Consider the following 20,608-nt stretch of genomic DNA (forward strand, 5'->3'; position numbering starts at 1 on the left):
GTTTTTGATTAAGTTCACCATTTCAGATATTTCATCAACACAATACCCGTATTGAGTGCAATGGTTTCAGGTTCACCAGTAGAATAGAAAGGCTATGTATAATCAATGCACACTTTGGGTTTCATCTTGTTAATAGTACACAGTGTGTTTGGCAATGGAAATATCTAGATGCCAGGAAATGTGCAATGATAAACATTCCCCCCAAAACATTGTAGTGATTCCAGTCCTAACTCCCTCCCTCTGGCTTAGTTGTTTGTCTTTCACAACATACCCTCGGTGCCTCAACCAGACATAATGTGGTCACTTGCCCTTCTCCCCCATCCCCTCCCTTCCTCGTCTTTCTCCATTTACAGTTATCCTCTACTGGCTCCTGCAGCCTGTGGCTCACTGCGTTACAATACAGGACACGTGTTACCTTCTCATTTTAGTGCGCTGTTGAGTTGCGTGGACGGACTGTGACTTGAGAGGGCTCTGGCAAATCATTGACCGACAGGAGATAATTTAACTACTGCAACTCTGTCTGTGACCCACAACATCCAAACACTCTCGCTGGTGACAGACAATAGGTGATGAAGTCAAAATGCGATTGATAACTCTCAGCTTTGTCTTTGCACTATGGTTGTGTACACTCAGCTTTGTGAAAGGTCAAGGTAAGATATCTCTGCCTGAGTGAAATATTACAGATAGAAGAAGTTATGTGTGGTTTGTGTAATGTTCCATGTATGCATCCCTGAAACAGCCTTTCAGGTTCACAGTTGTGATCATGTTGAAATCAGCTTGCTGCCGGTTCCTACTAACATTTGGAAAAAATAGTGTTTGACCAGATACTATTATATTGTTCTGTAAATAATTTTTATGTAAAGAATGTAACAACCATCTTTAAGCATGCTTATAGTGAAGGCATTCCACATGTACTGCCCACATGTACAAATGACTAATGATTGGTTGAAACAAATTGATAATAAGATGATTGTTGGATCTGTTTTGTTAGACTTCAGTGAAGCCTTTGATATTATTGACCATAACCTGTTATTGAAAACTCTCGTGTTATGGCTTTACATCACCTGCCACATTATGGATTGACACCTATCTACAGTATCTAATAGGACACAGAGGGTTTTCTCTAATGGAAGCTTCTCTAAAAGCTTCTCCTGCCATTCCAGACCTCTATACCAGGAGGTGTCAGAGGAAGGCCAAGAGCGGAGCGCCAAGTCTAGGTCCAAGAGGCTTCTAAACAGCTTCTACCCCTAAGCCATAAGACTCCTGAACAGCTAATCAAATGGCTACCTACACTATTTGCATTGCCCCCCTCCTTCTATGCTGCTGCTACTCTGTTATTATCTATGCATAGTCACTTTAATAACTCTACCTCCATGTACATATTACCTCAATTACCTCGACACCAGTGCCCCCGCACATTGAGTCTGTACCGGTACCCCCTGTCTATAGCCCCGCTATTGTTATTTACTGCTGCTCTTTAATTATTTCTTATTCTTATCTCATACTTTTTTAGTTGTTGGTATTTTCTTAAAACTGAATTGTTGGTTAAAGGCTTGTAAGTAAGCATTTCACTGTAAAGGTCTACACCTGTTGTATTTGGCACACGTGACAAATACAATTTGATTTTATTTTCTATTTTTACTAATGATCTACCATTAGCCTTAAACAAAGCCTGTGTGTCTATGTACGCAGATGATTGAACATTATACACTTCAGCACCCACAGCGTCACTGCAAGCCTAAACAAAGAGTTGCAGTCGGTTTTAGAATGGGTGGCTAGTAATAAACTAGTCCTGAACACCAAAAATCTAAAAAAATAAAATAAAAAACATTGTATTTGGGACAAGTCATTCCCTAAGTACTAGATCTTAGCTGAATCTTCTAATTAATGATGTGACTGTTGAGCAAGTAGAGGAAACCGTCACTTCTTGGTGTTATCTTAGATTGTATACTGTCATCAAGGCATTTTATTAAATTGTTGTTAAAATGGGGAGAGGTCTGTCTGTGGTAAAAAATATGCTTTGCACATCTGGACTATTATCTGGTTATAAGGTCAGGTGCCCCAAAGAAGGACAGAGGAAAGCTGCAGCTGGTCCAGAGCAGAGCAGCACACCCTGCCCTTCACAGTACACAGAGCGCTAATTTCAACAATACGCATACCAGTCTCTTTTGGCTCAAAGTAGAGGAGAACATTCTGTATAATCAACTAACATACAGTTCTGACAGACATACTTACCCCACCAGACAAGTTACCACGGGTCACTTCACAGTCCCCAAATCCAAAACAAATTTAAGGCAACGCATACAGTGGGGCAAAAAAGTATTTAGTCAGGCACCAATTGTGCAAGTTTCCCACTTAAAAAGATGAGAGAGGCCTGTCATTTTCATCATAGTTACACTTCAACTATGACAGACAAAATGAGAAAAAGAAATCCAGAAAATCACATTGTAGGATTTTTAATGAATTTATTTGCAAATTATGGTGGAAAATAAGTATTTGGTCAATAACAAAAGTTTCTCAATACTTTGTTATATACCCTTTGTTGGCAATGACAGAGGTCAGTTTTCTGTAAGTCTTCACAAGGTTTTCACACACTGTTGCTGGTATTTTGGCTCATTCCTCCATGCAGATCTCCTCTAGAGCAGTGATGTTTTGGGGCTGTTGCTGGGCAACACGGACTTTCAACTCCCTCCAAAGATTTTCTATGGGGTTGAGATCTGGAGACTGGCTAGGCCACTCCAGGACCTTGAAATGCTTCTTACGAAGCCACTCCTTCGTTGCCCGGGCGGTGTGTTTGGGATCATTGTCATGCTGAAAGACCCAGCCACGTTTCATCTTCAATGCCCTTGCTAATGGAAGGAGGTTTTCACTCAAAATCTCACGATACATGGCTCCATTCATTCTTTTCTTTACACGGATCAGTCGTCCTGGTCCCTTTGCAGAAAAACAGCCCCAAAGCATGATGTTTCCACCCCCATGCTTCACAGTAGGTATGGTGTTCTTTGGATGCAACTCAGCATTCTTTGTCCTCCAAACACGACGAGTTGAGTTTTTACCAAAAAGTTCTATTTTGGTTTCATCTGACCATATGATATTCTCCCAATCTTCTTCTGGATCATCCAAATGCTCTCTAGCAAACTTCAGACGGGCCCGGACATGTACTGGCTTAAGCAGGGGGACACGTCTGGCACTGCAGGATTTGAGTCCCTGGCGGCGTAGTGTGTTACTGATGGTAGGCTTTGTTACTTTGGTCCCAGCTCTCTGCAGGTCATTCACTAGGTGTGGTTCTGGGATTTTTGCTCACCGTTCTTGTGATCATTTTGACCCCACGGGGTGAGATCTTGCGTGGAGCCCCAGATCGAGGGACATTATCAGTGGTCTTGTATGTCTTCCATTTCCTAATAATTGCTCCCACAGTTGATTTCTTCAAATCAAGCTGCTTACCTATTGCAGATTCAGTCTTCCCAGCCTGGTGCAGGTCCACAATTTTGAGAGCTCTTTGGTCTTGGCCATAGTGGAGTTTGGAGTGTGACTGTTTGAGGTTGTGGACAGGTGTCTTTTATACTGATAACAAGTTCAAACAGGTACCATTAACTTCTTCTGGCTGCAAGCCCGAGGCCGCCCACAATATGACAACAGCCACATCAAGTGCAGGGCGCGAAATTCAAAATATATTTTTTTTAAATATTTAACTTTCACACATTAACAGTCCAATACAGCAAATGAAAGGTACACATCTTGTGAATCCAGCCAACATGTCCGATTTTTAAAATGTTTTACAGCGAAAACAGCACGTATATTTATGTTAGCTCACCACCAAATACAAAAAAGGACAGACATTTTTCACAGCACAGGTAGCATACACAAAGCCAACCTAACTAACCAAGAACCAACCAAACTAACCAACAAACAACTTCATCAGATGACAGTCTTATAACATGTTATTCAATAAATCTGTTTTGTTCGAAAAATGTGCATATTTCAGGTATAAATCATAGTTTACATTGCAGCTACAATCCGAAATTGCACCGAAAGCAGACAGAATAATTACAGACACCAACGTCAAATACCTAAATACTCATCATAAAACATTTCTGAAAAATACATAGTGTACAGCAATTGAAAGACAGGCATCTTGTGATTCCAGCCAATATTTCCGATTTATTAAGTGTTTTACAGCGAAAACACAATATAGCGTTATATTAGCTTACCACAATAGCCAGAAACACAAGCCATTTCCCAGCAGCAAAAGTTAGCGATCGTAACAAACCAGTAAAAGATATATAATTTTTGACTAACCTTGATATTCTTCATCAGATGACAGTCCTATAACATCAGGTTATACATACACTTATGTTTTGTTCGAAAATGTGCACATTTAGAGCTGAAATCAATGGTTATACATTGTGCTAACTTAGCTACTTTTTCCACAACGTCCAGATATTTTTCTGACACTTTTTCTGACACACATATTCTGACCAAATAGCTATTCATAAACATAACTAAAAAATACATGTTGTATAGGAAATGATAGATCCATTAGTTCTTAATGAAATCGCAGTGTTAGAATTCTAAAAAATAACTTCATTACGACATCCAGCTTCGGTATAGCTAGAGTACACAAAAGTTGGGCGCCGACGACTACTTCACATATACGACAGATATATGAAATAGCATCATAAAATGTTTCTTACTTTTGCTGATCTTTCATCAGAATGTTGGACAAGGGGTCCTTTGTCGGGAACAATCGTTGTTTGGATTTAGAACGGCCACTTTCCCTCTTGAATTAGCAAGCACACTAGCCAAGTGGCACGAAGCTCTCCATCGTCAACAAAGTCAGAGAACGGAACACGGCAAAACTCCCGAAAAAATTTCAATAATCTGATTAAACTATATTGAAAAAACATACTTTACGATGATATGGTCACATGTATCAAATAAAATCAAAGCCAGAGATAGTAGTCGCCTATAACGACAGCTTTTCAAAAGGCAAATCCATGTCCCTCTTCGCGCCTTCCTGAAAACAGGAAATGGAGGACACGTCATTCCATGAGCTGTAATTCGACTCCAGATCAAGTTACACAGTCCATTTCTTCTCTCACTCCTTGTCGACATCTAGTGGAAGACGTATGAAGTGCATCTAAACTAATAAATAACATGGACTTTAAAAGGCAGCCCCTGGAACAGAGCCTCAATTTCAGACTTTCCACTTCCTGTCAGGAAGTTTGCTGCAGAATGAGTTCTGTTTCACTCACAGATATAATTCAAACGGTTTTAGAAACTATAGAGTGTTTTCTATCCAATAGTAATAATAATATGCATATTGTACGAGCAAGAATTGAGTACGAGGCCGTTTGAAAAGGGCACCTTTTATCTGGCTACTCAATACTGCCCCTGCAGCCATAAAAAAGTAAAAAGTGTTTTACAGCGAAAACACAATATAGCGTTATATTAGCTTACCACAATAGCCAGAAACACAAGCCATTCCCCAGCAGTAAAAGTTAGCGATCGTAACAAACCAGCAAAAGATATATAATTTTTGACTAACCTTGATATGCTTCATCAGATGACAGTCCTATAACATCAGGTTATATATACACTTATGTTTTGTTCGAAAATTTGCATATTTAGAGCTGAAATCAGTGGTTATACATTGTGTTAATTTAGCATCTTTTTCCCACAACGTCCGGATATTTTTCTGACACTTTTTCTGACACACATATTCTGACCAAATAGCTATTCATAAACATAACTAAAAAATACATGTTGTATAGGAAATGATAGATACACTAGTTCTTAATGCAATCGCCGTGTTAGAATTCTAAAAATAACTTCATTACGACATCCAGCTTAGGTATAGCGAGAGAGTACCCAAAAGCTGGGCGCAAACGAGTAGCACAACGTGTTCGACAGATATATGAAATAGCATCATAAAATGGGTCCTACTTTTGCTGATCTTTCATCAGAATGTTGTACAAGGGGTCCTTTGTCCAGAACAATCGTTGTTTGGATTTAGAACGGCCTTTTTCCCTCTCGATTTAGCAAGCACACTTGCCAAGTGGCGCGAATCTCTCCATGTCAACAAACGGAAGAGAACGGAACACGGCAAAACTCCCGAAAAAATTTCAATAATCTGATTAAACTATATTGAAAAAACATACTTTACGATGATATTGTCACATGTATCAAATAAAATCAAAGCCAGAGATATTAGTCGTCCGTAACGACAGCTTATCAGAAGGCAAATCCAGGTCCCATGACGCGCTCTCCAGAAAACAGGAAACTGGTGACACGTCATACAAAGAGCAATTATACGAGCCCAGATCAAGTTACACAGTTAATTTCTTCTCTCACTCCTTGTCGACATCTAGTGGAAGACGTATGAAGTGCATCTAAACGAATAAATCTCAAGGACTTTAATAGGCAGTCCCTAGAAGAGAGCATCAATTTCAGATTTTCCACTTCCTATCAGGAAGTTTGCTGCAAAAGGAGTTCTGTTTTACTCACAGATATAATTCAAATGGTTTGAGAAACTAGAGAGTGTTTTCTATCCAATAGTAATAATAATATGCATATTGTACGAGCAAGAATTGAGTACGAGGCCGTTTGAAATGGGCACCTTTTATCCGGCTACTCAATACTGCCCCTGCAGCCCAAACAGGTTAATACAGGTAACGAGTGGAGGACAGAGGAGCCTCTTAAAGAAGAAGTTACAGGTCTGTGAGAGCCAGAAATCTTGCTTATTTGTAGGTGACCAAATACTTATTTTCCACCATAATTTGCAAATAAATTCATTAAAAATCCTACAATGTGATTCTCATTTTGTCTGTCATAGTTGAAATGTACCTATGATGAAAATTACAGGCTTCTCTCGTCTTTTTAAGTGGGAGAACTTGCACAATTGGTGGCTGACTAAATACTTTTTTGCCCCACTGTATATAGAGCCATGGTAACATGGAGCTCTTCCATCTCAAACTACTCAAACAAACAGCAAAATTAGCTTAAAAAAAATATGAAACGTCACCTCACGTCACAACGCCTCTCCCCTATCTGACATAAATAACATGTATGTATATGTAGTACTTATATAATGCATGCAAGTGTCTGTGTCCTCATGTTTTGTCACTACAGGACTTGTTTATATTATTCTTATTTTAAATGTATGCAGTTCAGACCTTGAGCTGTTCTTGTCAATTCATGTTCTGTATCATGTCAGGTTTTGTTTTGTGTGGACCCAGAAAGAGTAGCTGCTGCGTTAGCAACAGCTGATGGAGACCCTAATAAATAAATAAAGTAAATAAATAAAATGAAAATATTTGATAGATATGATGAGTTTGAAGCATCACCCTTGACATTGCATATTTTGAAATGTTTTAATAAGCCTGAGTCTATTGTGCATTCTAATGTTTATTGTGTTATTTAGGCCTGTACCTCTGTGTACCTCACAGGTTGTCTCCGAAAGGATGTTTCAGTGATTCCTGAAACTAAAAACGTGGACATTTCCAACCTACAAGACACTGAAAGTGGCAAAACAGTGAGGTTGCCCTGTGCTATTGGCTACGTAGGTTTCGTTAGACTCAAATGCGACAATAATGGATGGAGTAAAGATGGTGGTCGAAAATGTGAACGTAAGTCTACGCTCATCCCTTCCCTTGTTTAAACTGAGCTTTAGAATTACTTATGATGTGCATTGCATTTGACAAATGACCTTTTAAAGTTAATTCTGATTACAAAATTATAATTTACCGTATGTGAAATTCCATATTGCAGATCATGAATTGTGAATTATACTACACACACACACAAAAAGAATAGAGGAGCATGTAGATGTTGGACCAATATGGTTTTGTTGAATGTCCTTTGGGCTAAAATCAGCCTTTGGGCTAAATCTCTGTTATTGTTTGCAGCTAAGTCATGTGGACATCCAGGAGACACACCAAATGGAGACTTCCATCTTTCGATTTTGGACGATTTTGTCTTTGGAGCTCAAGTTCTGTACGAATGCAGAAAAGGGTAGGGAATTACATGCTAAATCTTTTCTCTGTTGTTACACTTTGATCATTTCAACCCTTCGAAGGTAATCTGCTGCTCATGCTACTGCTGCCGCTACTACTACCACTGCTACTATCAGATCTAATACTGCTACTACTACTGCTACTACTACTACTACTACACTACTAGTGCTACTACTACTGCTGCTACTACTACTACTGCTACTACTACTGCTGCTACTACTACTACTACTACTGCTGCTACTACTACTACTACTACTACTACCACTGCTACTACTAAATCTACTACTGCTACTACTACTAAAACTACTACTACTACTACTGCTGCTGCTACTACTACGGCAACTACAAAAACTACTACTACTGTTACTACTGTTACTGCTACTACTACTACTACTACTACTACTACTGTTACTACTACTGCTCCTACTGTTACTGCTGCTACTACTACTACTACTACTACTGAAACTACTATGACTATAACTGATCAAATCAAATATTGTCTTTTTATAAAGCCCTTTTTACATCAGCAGATTTCACAAAGTGCTTATACAGAAACCCAGCCTAAAACCCCAAACAGCAAGCAATGCAGATGTAGAAACACGTTGGCTAGGAAAAACTATAGATAGAAAGAGAGAGAGAGAGAGAGAGAGAGAGAGAGAGAGAACAGGGACGAGAGAGAGAGAGAGAACGAGAACGAGAGAGAACGAGAACGAGAGAGAGAGAGAGCGAGAGAGAGAGAGAGAGAGAGAGAGAGAGAGAGAGAGAGAGAGAGAACGAGAGAGAGAGAACGAGAACGAGAACGAGAATGAGAGAGAGAGAATTAGATTGAGCATACTTACAGTAAGTTCACACAGGACACCAGATAAGACTACTACTACTGCTACTACTATTACTACTGCTGCTACTAATATTACTATTGCTGCTATTAATACTGCTAGTTTTAATGCTGCTACTGCTACTACTACTATTACTACTGCTACTACTATTACTACTGCTGCTACTAATATTACTACTGCTGCTACTACTACTGCTACTTTTAATGCTGTGTCGTGTCTTTGGCTATGCCGGATTAAGTGATATGACATGCCATTATATAAAATTGTTTCTCCGTAATTAATATTACCTGATTGAGCTAATCATGTAAATGTAATTAACTAGAGAGTCGGGGCAACAAAATAATATTTATAGAGCTGTTATCTTCCGAATAAACTCTTAAAGACCTAATATTTTGCATCAATAGCAGTCAATATTAATCGTCACCTTATTTCAGTCTCATCTGAAAGTTGTAAATTCTAGGTTATCTTCACGAACCCTGGCTAACAAGTTGAATCAGCAATACAAAATTGGGTTTAATTATTTATTTACTAAATACATAACTAATCACACAGAATTACATATACACAGAATGAATCATACCTTGATTACAAATTACGTCATAAAGGAAAACGTCCCTAGCGGGCGGAACAGATATGACAGCTGGTTACACAAAAGAAATGGGGGCTGAGTTTGAGTGAAAGAGCGGGAAGACTTGAGGAACCAAGGGAGAAGCCATGCTATCGTAAATACAGTATCTTATGCATTCTAAATTACCGCCCATTTGGAAAAGGAAAATGCAATAAATATTTATGAGTTGCGCTTCGGTAGGTTGGTGGTAGATGGAAGGCCGTGTTGCCCAACCGAGTCCTTTGAAGAATGTCTCTGCTTGTAAATTGAATACGTTGTAGTAACGTTGTTGTGTGGTAGATGGGATACTCTGTCTGTCCTTTCCTAATTTACGTTTGCAGCTGCTGTTGCTTTCTCAACATCTAGGAGGTATCACTTCTGTAGTGAATAAGAGTTCATACCATTCGCAACCAAAGCTCACGCTGATGTTGGCTTAGTTCTGTAGTTGACATGTTAGTCCTTTTTAATGCAGAGGCTGCAGACCTCACGTACTTGTAACAGAAAGGTTACATTTTCATCAAGGGCTTATATAGTGGAGGGAGAAAAGGGGTGTGTTTCATAATTTACAACCTATGTCTCTTCACGTGGGCGGGCCACTGAGTCGGGCCTAATTCACTCATGAAAACCCAATTCTCACATTTTAGAAGCTAAAATCACATTTCATCCCATCACGAATAATTTAATATTCAAACATTTAAATTGAACAACAATTCCATGTGAATCCGATAACTCTGATGTGTAGACTTTCCACTATAGAGTTTATGTCATTCTATCATTGATGAGAATGTGCCAGATGACAACCGAACTGACATATTATAAACCTACCCCAAGGCCAACGTCATGACAGTCCCCCCATGTTGTGTTCAATCTTGCGATTAACCTGCATGTTGCAAACCAACATAAAAATGACCATGGGTTGTCCTGGTTGTGGACCATCGTTGTGGTCTCCATCTGGTGGTCGACCCGGGTAGGGTTTCTGCGAATGAAGTCCGCTCCATGGCTGGACAGCAGATGTCCAGTTGGTGATCGCTGTTGCAGTCCCCCCTCTGGTGTGATCGACCCGGGTAGGGTGTCTGCAAATGAAGAAGTCTGCTCCATGGCTGGGCAGTGGATGTCCGGATTGGGATCGCCGTTCCGGACCCGTCGTCTGGTCGTCCAGACTGGAAGATCTGGGCAGTAACTTAGGCAGATGTTAACAACGCACACACACTCATGAAATATATCATTACATTTCCTCCCAAATGAGCGGCGTTGTGGCACTAACTGATGATTGTATGGGGAAGTTGTTTATGGCTCTATCACGTTCTACGTGCTGAAGAAAATGAAACAAAATGAATGAAAGCATAAACAAAACAAAATATAGTTATGCCACCTTAACCATCTAATTGGACTGTATTCTATCTACGTCCATGGTCTTGGAAAAATGACCCTATCATAGCATTGTCTAATGTCATATCTAGGGCTTTACTAATTTGTGGGGTGTTGCTTAGGGTACTATCCTAAGTTGATAACTATATGATAAGTCTACAGCTGGAAGGCACTAGTTTTGGGCAGTCTACAGGGATGACCTATGGACTTCTGGGAAGAAAACTGGTGAGTGCTGTAGCTGTAGAGTTAAAGGCCTCAAAATAAATGTTCAACTTTACTAAGGCTGGTATTTTGCTCGGACCCTTAAGTGATCCTAGCATAAATCCTAATTGGATGTTTCGTTGTGCATGTGCGTTTATGCTTACGCAAGCGCACATGTCAAGGGAAGGAAACCAAGTATCCTGGCAGATTACAACTTGGTCAGAATGAGTCTGACGTAGTCAGGTAATTTTCAGGTCAATGCCTGAAGGTCAGTCAGAATTTGGTGTCGAGGGAGTCTGTAGTGGTTTTACTACCAGTCACTGTCTTCCACTATTGTAGTGGCGGTAGGTATGAAGAAGTATACTTCATAGCTATGTTATCCAAGGAGGAGCTAACCTCATGACGGACGTACTCTAAGTATTAAACCAGTTGTACGTGGTGTGATCGTGGTTCATGACTTCTAATAACTTTTCTCCTGAACGGAGGGTTCTATTTATTAGTGGCGTGTGTAACCATTGGAAGAGTGCAATGGAGATTCCCTTCCCCGTGTTGCACTCTGAGTGACTCCTATGTTGCTATTATCAATAGCAATTTAACTTGTGAGGTTACTAATCCTCTTACTGAGTTTTGCTGGACTGACTGTGATATTGGTACTGGTACTCAAGGGGTCCAGTTGTCCTACCGATTCATTCTGAAATGTTATCCTACAGGAATACATGATTAGAGCATTTTACTAGTTGTCTTGTAGTGACTACTACACATGGCAAGGAATGCTAATTGTTGCCATTTGTTTTGGAGGTGGACAAGTCCACTGGACTTCCTTTACGACCAGTGGTACACCTCAGTACTATCTTAGATATGTTCTAAGATAATCCCGTCTAGGGGCCTGTCTGCTCCTCACTGTTCTCAAAGGGGAGTTTACAACTAAATTTGATTTATGCTCTGGCGGCCTCGTACGGTGTTGTCCGTAGTCTCGACCCCCCCACCGGCCTCGATAAGGCTCATCATAGGTCTGGGCTACTATTCCCCCCCTTTGTGTCTCGGGACCCCCCCACCAGCATGTGGTGTTGGTATCCGAGGCGCAAACGAAAGGTTCGGACCCTATGTACGAGTTGTCAGTGGCCGCGTTATTATGAGAATGGCTGTAACCTTTCAACCAAATCTCCTGGTGTTTGTGCTTCAACACCCTCAGTGGCTGTCGAGGTCTGTCAGTCACCACCGCGTCCGCGTGTGGCAACCTCTTCAGTACCTGCAAACTGAGACGAGGATATCGGTCTGTGATATCGCAAAGTGTTTCACCAGTGGGAGTCATCGTGTCAGTTGCTGGACTGACGCCATTAGTGTCATTGTAAGGGTTGACAGTCCCCCACAAAGCGGAAGGTGTGTCATCATAAGCGGAGTATACTCTGCGCATCAATGTTTTTATTGCTGCGACGGCCGCAGTGCTTGCGGAAGTGTCCGAAGGGCAAGAGAAGTTCATCTCAACTACCGTATTGCATGACTGCAAGGAGGAGGGAAGTTGCTCATTCACAGAGACAGCTGGCTCGAAATCATGAAAATAATTGTCAATCAGATTGGCTGATGTAATGTGTCGAGATATCGTAATATCTCCTTGGATCGGATTCTGCACCAAGTGTTTTCTAAACGTCTTTTTCCCAAGGGATGCTTTCGACAGATACCCCTCGTGAATGATTGCGTTGCAGCTAGCGTTAGGGAAAGACAGTGTGATCGGTGGAGAAGGAACTGTAGCCTGTGACCATACCTGGTTGGTTTTCCAATACATCAATGGGAGTAACCGATCCATCAAGTCTGCTCCAAGTAACAGGGGTACAGTTTCGAGGCTGGTAACATACACAGGGCAGACGAGCGATACGTCCTTGAAGTGTAGTTTCAGCATGACTCTCAATGTGAGAGGCGAGGTAGTCTGAGTGACCCCTCGAAGTGTAGTGTCGCATCGTTCCACTTTTAACCAACGTTCAGTTGGCTTCAAAGCCCTTTTTAGATCATCAAACAATGTTTGAGAGATGAGTGATATTGTCGCACCCGAATCAATTAGCGCATGACAAGTTAAGCAGTCCTCCAGGACTGTTTCCAGGTATGGTCGTTTCGATTCGTGTTTAGTAGACATATTCCCCACAAAGTGGAGTGGTCGTTCGCAACGACGTGATGTGTCAATTCTGTTCAAGGTGGAAGCAGATCGACTTTTCAGATTTTAAGTGGGCTTGGCTTTAACGAAGCGCTTGACCTTTTTCTTCGCAACCTTTGTATCAGAGTCTATAAACAAAGCCTGTGGGCTTGTTTCTTGATCAAGCGGGCCCTGGATAGGGTCTCGAGTGAGAGCGGGAGCGATTTGAATTTTAATATGACTATTTGTGGCGATCATCGTATGTTATCGAATTTAAACCCGCATCCGGTATCCGTAGTTCAGAGAAGTTAACGTCCTTGCTATGGGTGTTAATTCCTGCGGACCTGGTGTCCGGTAATTCCCCGTCTTGTCCTTGTGACTTATCTTTTACCCTTTTCTCAAATGTTTCTCGCTTTAGTTCTTCACGTAGTGGAGCTTCTGGAGAACATTGGTCTACGTTTTGATCATCCTTCAACCCTTTGTTACCCTTGTGCTCTGACACTTTGTGTGGGTTGGGTGCAGGAACGTAGTGAACAGGTCGATTGTAGCGGTAGTCATTTTGGTGGCGACGTACTTTACAGTTATTTAAACCGCGGAGGTTATTGGAATCATGGTTTCGTGGTAGAAACTGTTGTTGTGCGTCATCTCTTAACGCTCCAATACCTGATAATGCACCCTTTGACTGGAGTGAGTGCTCCTGGTCAAACTTCAAAACCGAGTGGTCATGGCTCTTAGCGTTGCAAGCTTTTGATGCCTCAAAAGCTGTGCTTGCAAGCTCTCTGAGTTGTAAGATAGGCAAGCCAACGTGGGCTGCAGGGCCCAAGTAGGTAATGAAGGTAGGATACATGTTCGACAGGAACATTTGTTTAAATGGTAACAGGTCTTCCATGCCTGTTTCAGTGAGTAGGCCAAAGTAAGCTGAACGAAGCCTATGATAGTAAGCTTGTGGGTGTTCGTTCCGAGCTTGTTTGACCGTGTTAGCCAGTGAGTTATCGTGTTTGCGAGTTGCAGAACCACTGAATTCTAATTTCAAAGCTGTGGCAAGTTTAGCGTAGTCATTTAGCACGTGTTGCTGTTGTAGGCGAATGAACCTTGTCACATGTCTATTCGACATTTGCTTCAACAGGTAAACCCTGTCAGAACCCGTAGCGTTCGGGTAGCCATCCAACGCGTCCTCTATGTCAGCTAGGAACGTCTCAGTATCGTTTGGCTGACCTGGAACGGGGTCAAAGGTGGGGAAATTCTTGACGAGTTTGTCAAGGTATTCCGCGATAAGCGGTCAGACAGGGTTGGCTTCATCCTGTGGGGAAAATGGGGTCGAAAGGCCAAGAGGAGAAGCCAAGCTTTGGCTTTGTTGGCCAAGAGGTGCCATATTACTCAGTGCCGAATGGCCAAGAGGAGAAGACTGAGGGACACATGATGGAGGCAATGTCTGAAAACTATCGTCTTCACTCCTTTGAGTACCGGGCTCCGGTTGCTTGGATGGATAGTCACGCTGTAGAGCGTGACCATTCTGGACTTCCTCCAGATGGTACCTAAGGGTGGTATTCTGCTGCATTGCAGAGTCCACTTGAGCTCTTAGAGTACTGATTTTGGACACGTGAGTGTCGCACTTGCTCCTTTCGGTCTCAAACTTATCTGTCATGGTTTGCAGATAGAGGTCTTGAGTACAGAGCGAGAGATTCAGTGATGAGATTTCTTCCGCTTGCTTAGAAATCAAGATTTCCATCTTCATCACCCGAGTTCTCTCATTATTCATTTGGTCAGCGACTTCAATGAGTTCTGCTGATTTGTCATCCAACTTCGTCATTGTGTTCATCAACTGATCATCTTTGGTCTGCAGAATTTGGAGTAGAACATTGTTACTCTGAGTAACGTTCAACAAAACTGCCTGCATGTTATAAAATTGCGCACTCCTGTTTGTAGATAACTCAACAGATTTATCTAGTTTGGAGTGGACTACCTCGTATTTAGTTTTGGCTAAATCGAGTTGTTCCTGGAGACAACGATTTTGTTGAAGAGTTTGTGCTCGTTCATCGTCAAAAGTATTTGCAATTACTTTTAATTGTTCAGATTTCAAACGCTGTTCCTTGACTAGCAGAATGTTTTCATTTCCTGCTTTTGTCAATACTTGCTCAGTTCTCTCCACCTGTCCCCTCATGTTAGCCATGTCTTGCACGTGCTTCAGCTGTGCACTGTGGTATTGGACCGATGCCAACCTTTGATGGCGATACATAAGTGCTAAAGTGGAGAGAACCGTCACAATGGAGATTGTATGGATTATCGTCTCATTTAATTTAATAAGTTAAATTGTTGAACATAATTTAATGTTCTTCCAATCACATGAGACACACTTAAACTTCTCATGTTAACCTAGATGAAGCAACATCTCAGGTTAATTCAAGTTTAATACCCAGATAGGATTAATCATTGGCATTGATTAATTAATTCAATTTCAATTTCGAATTTTCAATTCGAATTCCAAACCTTTGAAAAAAATAGGAACATTTTTCCTCTAAATTTTTCTAATAATGTGCAAGCTATCAAAGGAGGTGGTCACCACTCCTCCGGTAATTAGTGAACCTCCACCCATAAAAGGATTGATCTCTGACCTCAGCAGCGATACCAACCCTTTCAAATTTCACATCAGTAGGGTAGAGAGGGAAAAAGGGGGGAAGAGGTATTTATGACTGTCATAAACCTACCCCCAGGCCAACGGCATGACAGCTGCTACTGCTACTAATATTACTACTGCTTCTACTAATATTGCTACTATTAATACTGCTACTACTGCTGCTCCTACTATTACTACTACTACTAAATCTACTACTGCTGCTACTAAATCTACTACTGCTGTGCTGCTACTACGTCTACTACTACTACTACTAAATCTACTACTACTACTGCTGCTGCTACTACTACTACTACTGCTGCTGCTACTACTACTACTGCTACTACTACTGCAACTACTAAAACTACTACTACTACTGTTACTCTACAGTTCCCTGTGTGTCACTCTCAGGAGCTCTCTGTGCCTGTTTTCTCTCGATTGTTGTGCTGTTTTCCGTGGAATGCATTTGGTTAATGTGACGCCACCGCATTATGTCTGGGCTCACTTGAACCTGGTAAGTTCTGGGTCCCGTTTGTGTATGTACGGTCCCTCTTGTCCATTTCCCTCCCCTTCTGTAGTCTCACACCATCACTTCCTGTCCTGTTTGGAGATGGCGCTTCCGGCCACCGGAGAGCATCTTGGCTTGTTTGTTCAGCACTTCATTATGCCTGTTAGGCTTCATGATGTCCAGCTGTGTGCGGAGAGGCCTCCCGAACATCAGTGCGGCTGGGCTTTCATTTGTCGTGGCATGTGGGGTGTTTCGGGAGGCCAGGAACTTGGCCAGTTTAGTTTACAAAGTCCCTTCGTCCTTGCTTTAGGGTTTGCACAAAGCGTTCTGCCAGCCCATTGGTGGCAGGGTGGTACGGAGCTGAGGTTGAGTGTTTGATTCCATTTACTGACATGAATCTTGTAAACTCGTCACTTACAAAAGCTTGCGCGTTGTCACTTACCAGCGCAGCGGCAATCCGAAGCGTGCAAACGTTGTTCTGAGACACTCTATCGTCTGAGCTGAGGTGGAGGAGTCAGTGCAAAACACCTCTGGCCATTTGGAATGGGCATCAACTATAACCAGAAACATGTGCTTTTCAAAGGGACCAGCGTAGTCCACATTAATTCTCTGCCATGGCTCTGTGGGCCATTCCCATGGGTGGACTGGGACAGGAGCAGGCATGTGAAGGGTTTCCAAACATCCACTACAGTTCTTTGCCATAGTTTCTATCTGTTGATCCAGACCTGGCCACCAGAAGTGGCTCCTTGCGAGCGGCTTCATTTTGACAATTCCAACATGACCTTCATGTAGTTGCTGCAAAACCTGATGTGGCATTTCTGGGGTATCATGACTCTCATTCCCCACATCAAACATCCCTGGTACGTTGTAATTTTGTTTCTCCGCTGGAAATACGGAGTCAGCTCCTTTCTGCCAGTAGCTGGCCATCCTGACATGGTGTAGGTGTACACTTTTGACAAGGTCACATCTTTCCTTGTCTCCTGTTTGATAACTGTGCTTGTGACCGGTAGTGCCTCGAGCTGAGCTTGTGACCGGTAGTGCCTCGAGCTGCGCGGTATGGAAAATGTCCACTGCATCCACACTCCTTTGTCTTTCTCTTGTACACGGCAGTCTGGATAATCCATCTGCATTTGTGTGGAGGGACGACGGCTTAAACTCAATGTCATACATATGACTGGCGAGGAACAAGGCATATCGCTGTAACCTGGCTGCTGTCATTGCCGGAATGCCTTTCTTTGGACTGAAAATGGAAAGCAACGGCTGGTGATCCGTAACCAGTGTGAAACGCTTGCCATATAGGTATGCGTGAAATTTCTTGATGCCCCACACTAGCGCCAGTGCTTCTTTGTCGATTTGTGAGTAGTTTTTCTCTGCATCATTCAACGTTCATGACGCAAATGCAACTGGCCTCTCTGACCCATCTTTCAGTGTGTGTGAAAGGACGGCCCCTAAGCCATAAGGGGACGCATCACAAGCCAACTTCACTGGCAGTTCAGGGTCGTAATGCATCAGGACCTGTTCAGATATGATGAGCCGTTTCGCCTCAAGAAATGCATTTTCACACTGTTCTGTCCACCGCCATGTCCTATTATTTTCCAGGAGCTGATTTAGAGGCTGGAGTACTGCTGAAAGGTTTGGGAGGAATCTTCTGTAGTATGATCAGTCCCGTAAAAGATCTCACTTCTGTGATATTTGTGGTTGTGGTGCCTGTACCACTGTCTCGATTTTGTCCTGTGTTTTGTGCAATCCATTGCGGTCAATTTCATGTCCACAGAAGACAATTTTGTCTTTGACGAACTCACACTTCTGTAAGTTTGCCTGTAGACCCTACTCTTTCAGTCTTTTCAGGACCTCTTCCAGGTTAGCCAGGTGCTCTTTGTCGGTGCGTCCTGTTATGATCATGTCATCCAGGATACACTGGGTTCCTGGGATTCCTTGCAAAATCTGGCCAATAGTTTGTTGCAAAATGGCTGCGGCTGATGCAATGCCAAAAACCAGGCGGTTATACCTGTATAGACCTTTGTGTGTGTTTATTGTCAGGTACTGTTTGGAGCTCTCTTCAACCGGTAGCTGCAGGTAAGCCTGTTTCAGATCGATTTTACTGAAGTGTTTCCCACCAGCTAGTGCAGCAAAGATGTCCTCCAGACGTGGCAGGGGGTATTGGTCCACATGCAACATTGAATTCACAGTTACCTTGAAGTCCCCACACATTCTAACAGACCCGTCTTTCTTCACAATAGGAACTATGGGTGTGGCCCATTCGCTTCTGTCCACTTTCGTCAGGATCCCTGTATCCTGCAAGCGATCGATTTCCGCTTCCAACTTTGGTCTCAGGGAGTATGGAACAGATCTGGCTTTGCAGAATTTTGGGGTTGCGTCATCTCTCAGTACAAGTTTTGCTGTGAAGCATTTTACTGTTCCCATCTGATCACTGAAAACTGTGTTTTATTTCTTCCACAAGTGTTCCAGTGTTTGGTCGGTGCCTTTCTCTTTGGACTGGAACGTGTGGAGCATTTTCAAGTCACACCAGTTCAGCTTTATTTTTGAAAGCCATTCCCTGCCAAATAATGGGGGGCCAGTTCCAGGCACCACATACAGCTGTAACTGCTGTGTTTGCCCCCCATACCGCACTCTGACCTGCAACGCCCCTATTGGGCTCAATCTCTCTCCTGAGTAGGTCTTCAGCAACACATTTGTGTTCTTCAGCTTGATAGCCTTGAAGTGCTCATTGTAGACAGTAGTGGAAATTATAGACACTGCAGATCCTGTGTCCAGCTCCATTTTGAGGGGTTTGCCTTCGATATCTGGTGTCACCCATATTATGCTACTGCTGGGAGAAGTCACTGTGTTTAACGCCATTGTACCAATTAACCGTTCATCTGAATCACTGCCACTGTTCTCTGCTAGTGCATTCACAGACCCTTTAATTTTTTCAGTTTTCCTGTTGTGACTGAATTTTGCTCTGCATGCTCTTTGAATGTGCCCCCTTCTACTGCATTTGTGACAAATTTCGTCTTTGAAACGGCAGTCCTCTGCTCTGTGACCATCTCTGTCACACCTGTTGCATTTTTCGGCCACACGGGGGCGCTGTCGACTGCGTGAAAACTTGTGCAGGGAAGTTTGTGATAGGTCAGTATTTCTTTTTCTTTGCAACTCAAATGCATCTTTAGTCGCGATTTCCAGTCACAGCAATTTCAACAGCCTTTGCAAACGTGAGATCTGATTCTGTGAGGAAACGTTTTAGAATGTGTTCATGTTTCAGTCCACAAACAAATATACCCCTTAATGTGTCATTTAGGTTCTCTCCTACTGGCAATGTTCAGACAGTTTCTTCAACTCTGCTACATATGTACTAACACCCTCCCCCTCATTCTGATCTCTCTTGTGGAAACGAAAATGTTCCGCGATGAGGAGTGGTTTAGGTGATAGGTGATTTTGCAGTATCCCCACAATCTCTGTTAATGTTTTATTTGAGGGCTTCAGAGGGGCAGTCAGATCTCTTAGCAAACTGTAAGTTTTTGGGCCAATCAAACTCAACAACGCTGGTACTCTCTTGTTATCAGCAATGTCGTTTGCAATGAAGTACTGTTCCAGTCGTTCAATGTAAGTTGCCCAGTTTTCTTGCGTGTCATCAAACACATCTATTTTCCCGATGCTAGCCATTCTCTTTACCGCCGGCTCCACGGGTCTCTGATCTGCCGCCTCGTTCTCGTCACTGCTTGCTAGCTGTTGTGCAACAGGGTCAAAATCTTCCTCTCTTCCTACGAGCTTTACCTACATTACCTGCATTCGTGATGCACACTGCAGGTAATCATCCTCGTCGCCATTGTAGTGTCTTAGCTCGTATTACTTATTTATATAATAAGAAAGACTCTGAATACAAGAAATGGAACTGGAGCTTCACATTTACTAAAACGAGTTAGTACCAGAATAACATAGAACAACACTGCGCATGACCAATGGTGCTCCATTCTTAAAGGGGACATCAGTAATTAACAGAACATAACAGAGAGAGAGAGAGAGAGAGAGAGAGAATTAGAGTGAGCATACTTACAGTAAATTCACACAGGACACCAGATAAGACAGGAGAATTTAATCAAACTGACCCTAACCCCCTGACACATAGACTATTACAGCATTGATAATGGAGATTGAGACTGCTACCGCTGCTACTAATATTACGACTATTAATGCTGCAACTACTGCTGCTGCTACTAATACTACTGCTGCTACTAATATTACTACTGCTGCTACTAATATTGCTACTGTTAATGCTGCTACTATTACTACTGCTGCTACTAATAGTAATATTGCTACTTTTAATGCTGCTACTGCTA

The 20,608-nt window shown here is 42.2% G+C and overlaps 1 protein-coding gene across 4 annotated transcripts in view; it reads left to right on the plus strand.

Moving 5' to 3' along the window:
• Positions 1 to 335: 335 nt before the first annotated feature.
• Positions 336 to 20,608, plus strand: part of LOC139541572 (complement factor H-like) — a 45,028-nt gene continuing 24,755 nt past the window's right edge. For 3 of the 4 annotated variants that reach the window (XM_071346367.1, XM_071346366.1, XM_071346370.1), the window contains exons 1-3: positions 336 to 650; positions 7,449 to 7,628; positions 7,908 to 8,013. In XM_071346367.1, coding sequence (XP_071202468.1) covers positions 581 to 650; positions 7,449 to 7,628; positions 7,908 to 8,013 — 356 coding nt within the window. In that variant the 5' untranslated portion in view covers positions 336 to 580. The remainder of the gene's footprint in view (positions 651 to 7,448; positions 7,629 to 7,907; positions 8,014 to 20,608) is intronic. The other variant, XM_071346368.1, reaches the window with a different exon arrangement.

This window comes from Salvelinus alpinus, chromosome 16, assembly GCF_045679555.1.
Source record: "Salvelinus alpinus chromosome 16, SLU_Salpinus.1, whole genome shotgun sequence".
In the NCBI taxonomy this organism is placed as follows: domain Eukaryota; kingdom Metazoa; phylum Chordata; class Actinopteri; order Salmoniformes; family Salmonidae; genus Salvelinus; species Salvelinus alpinus.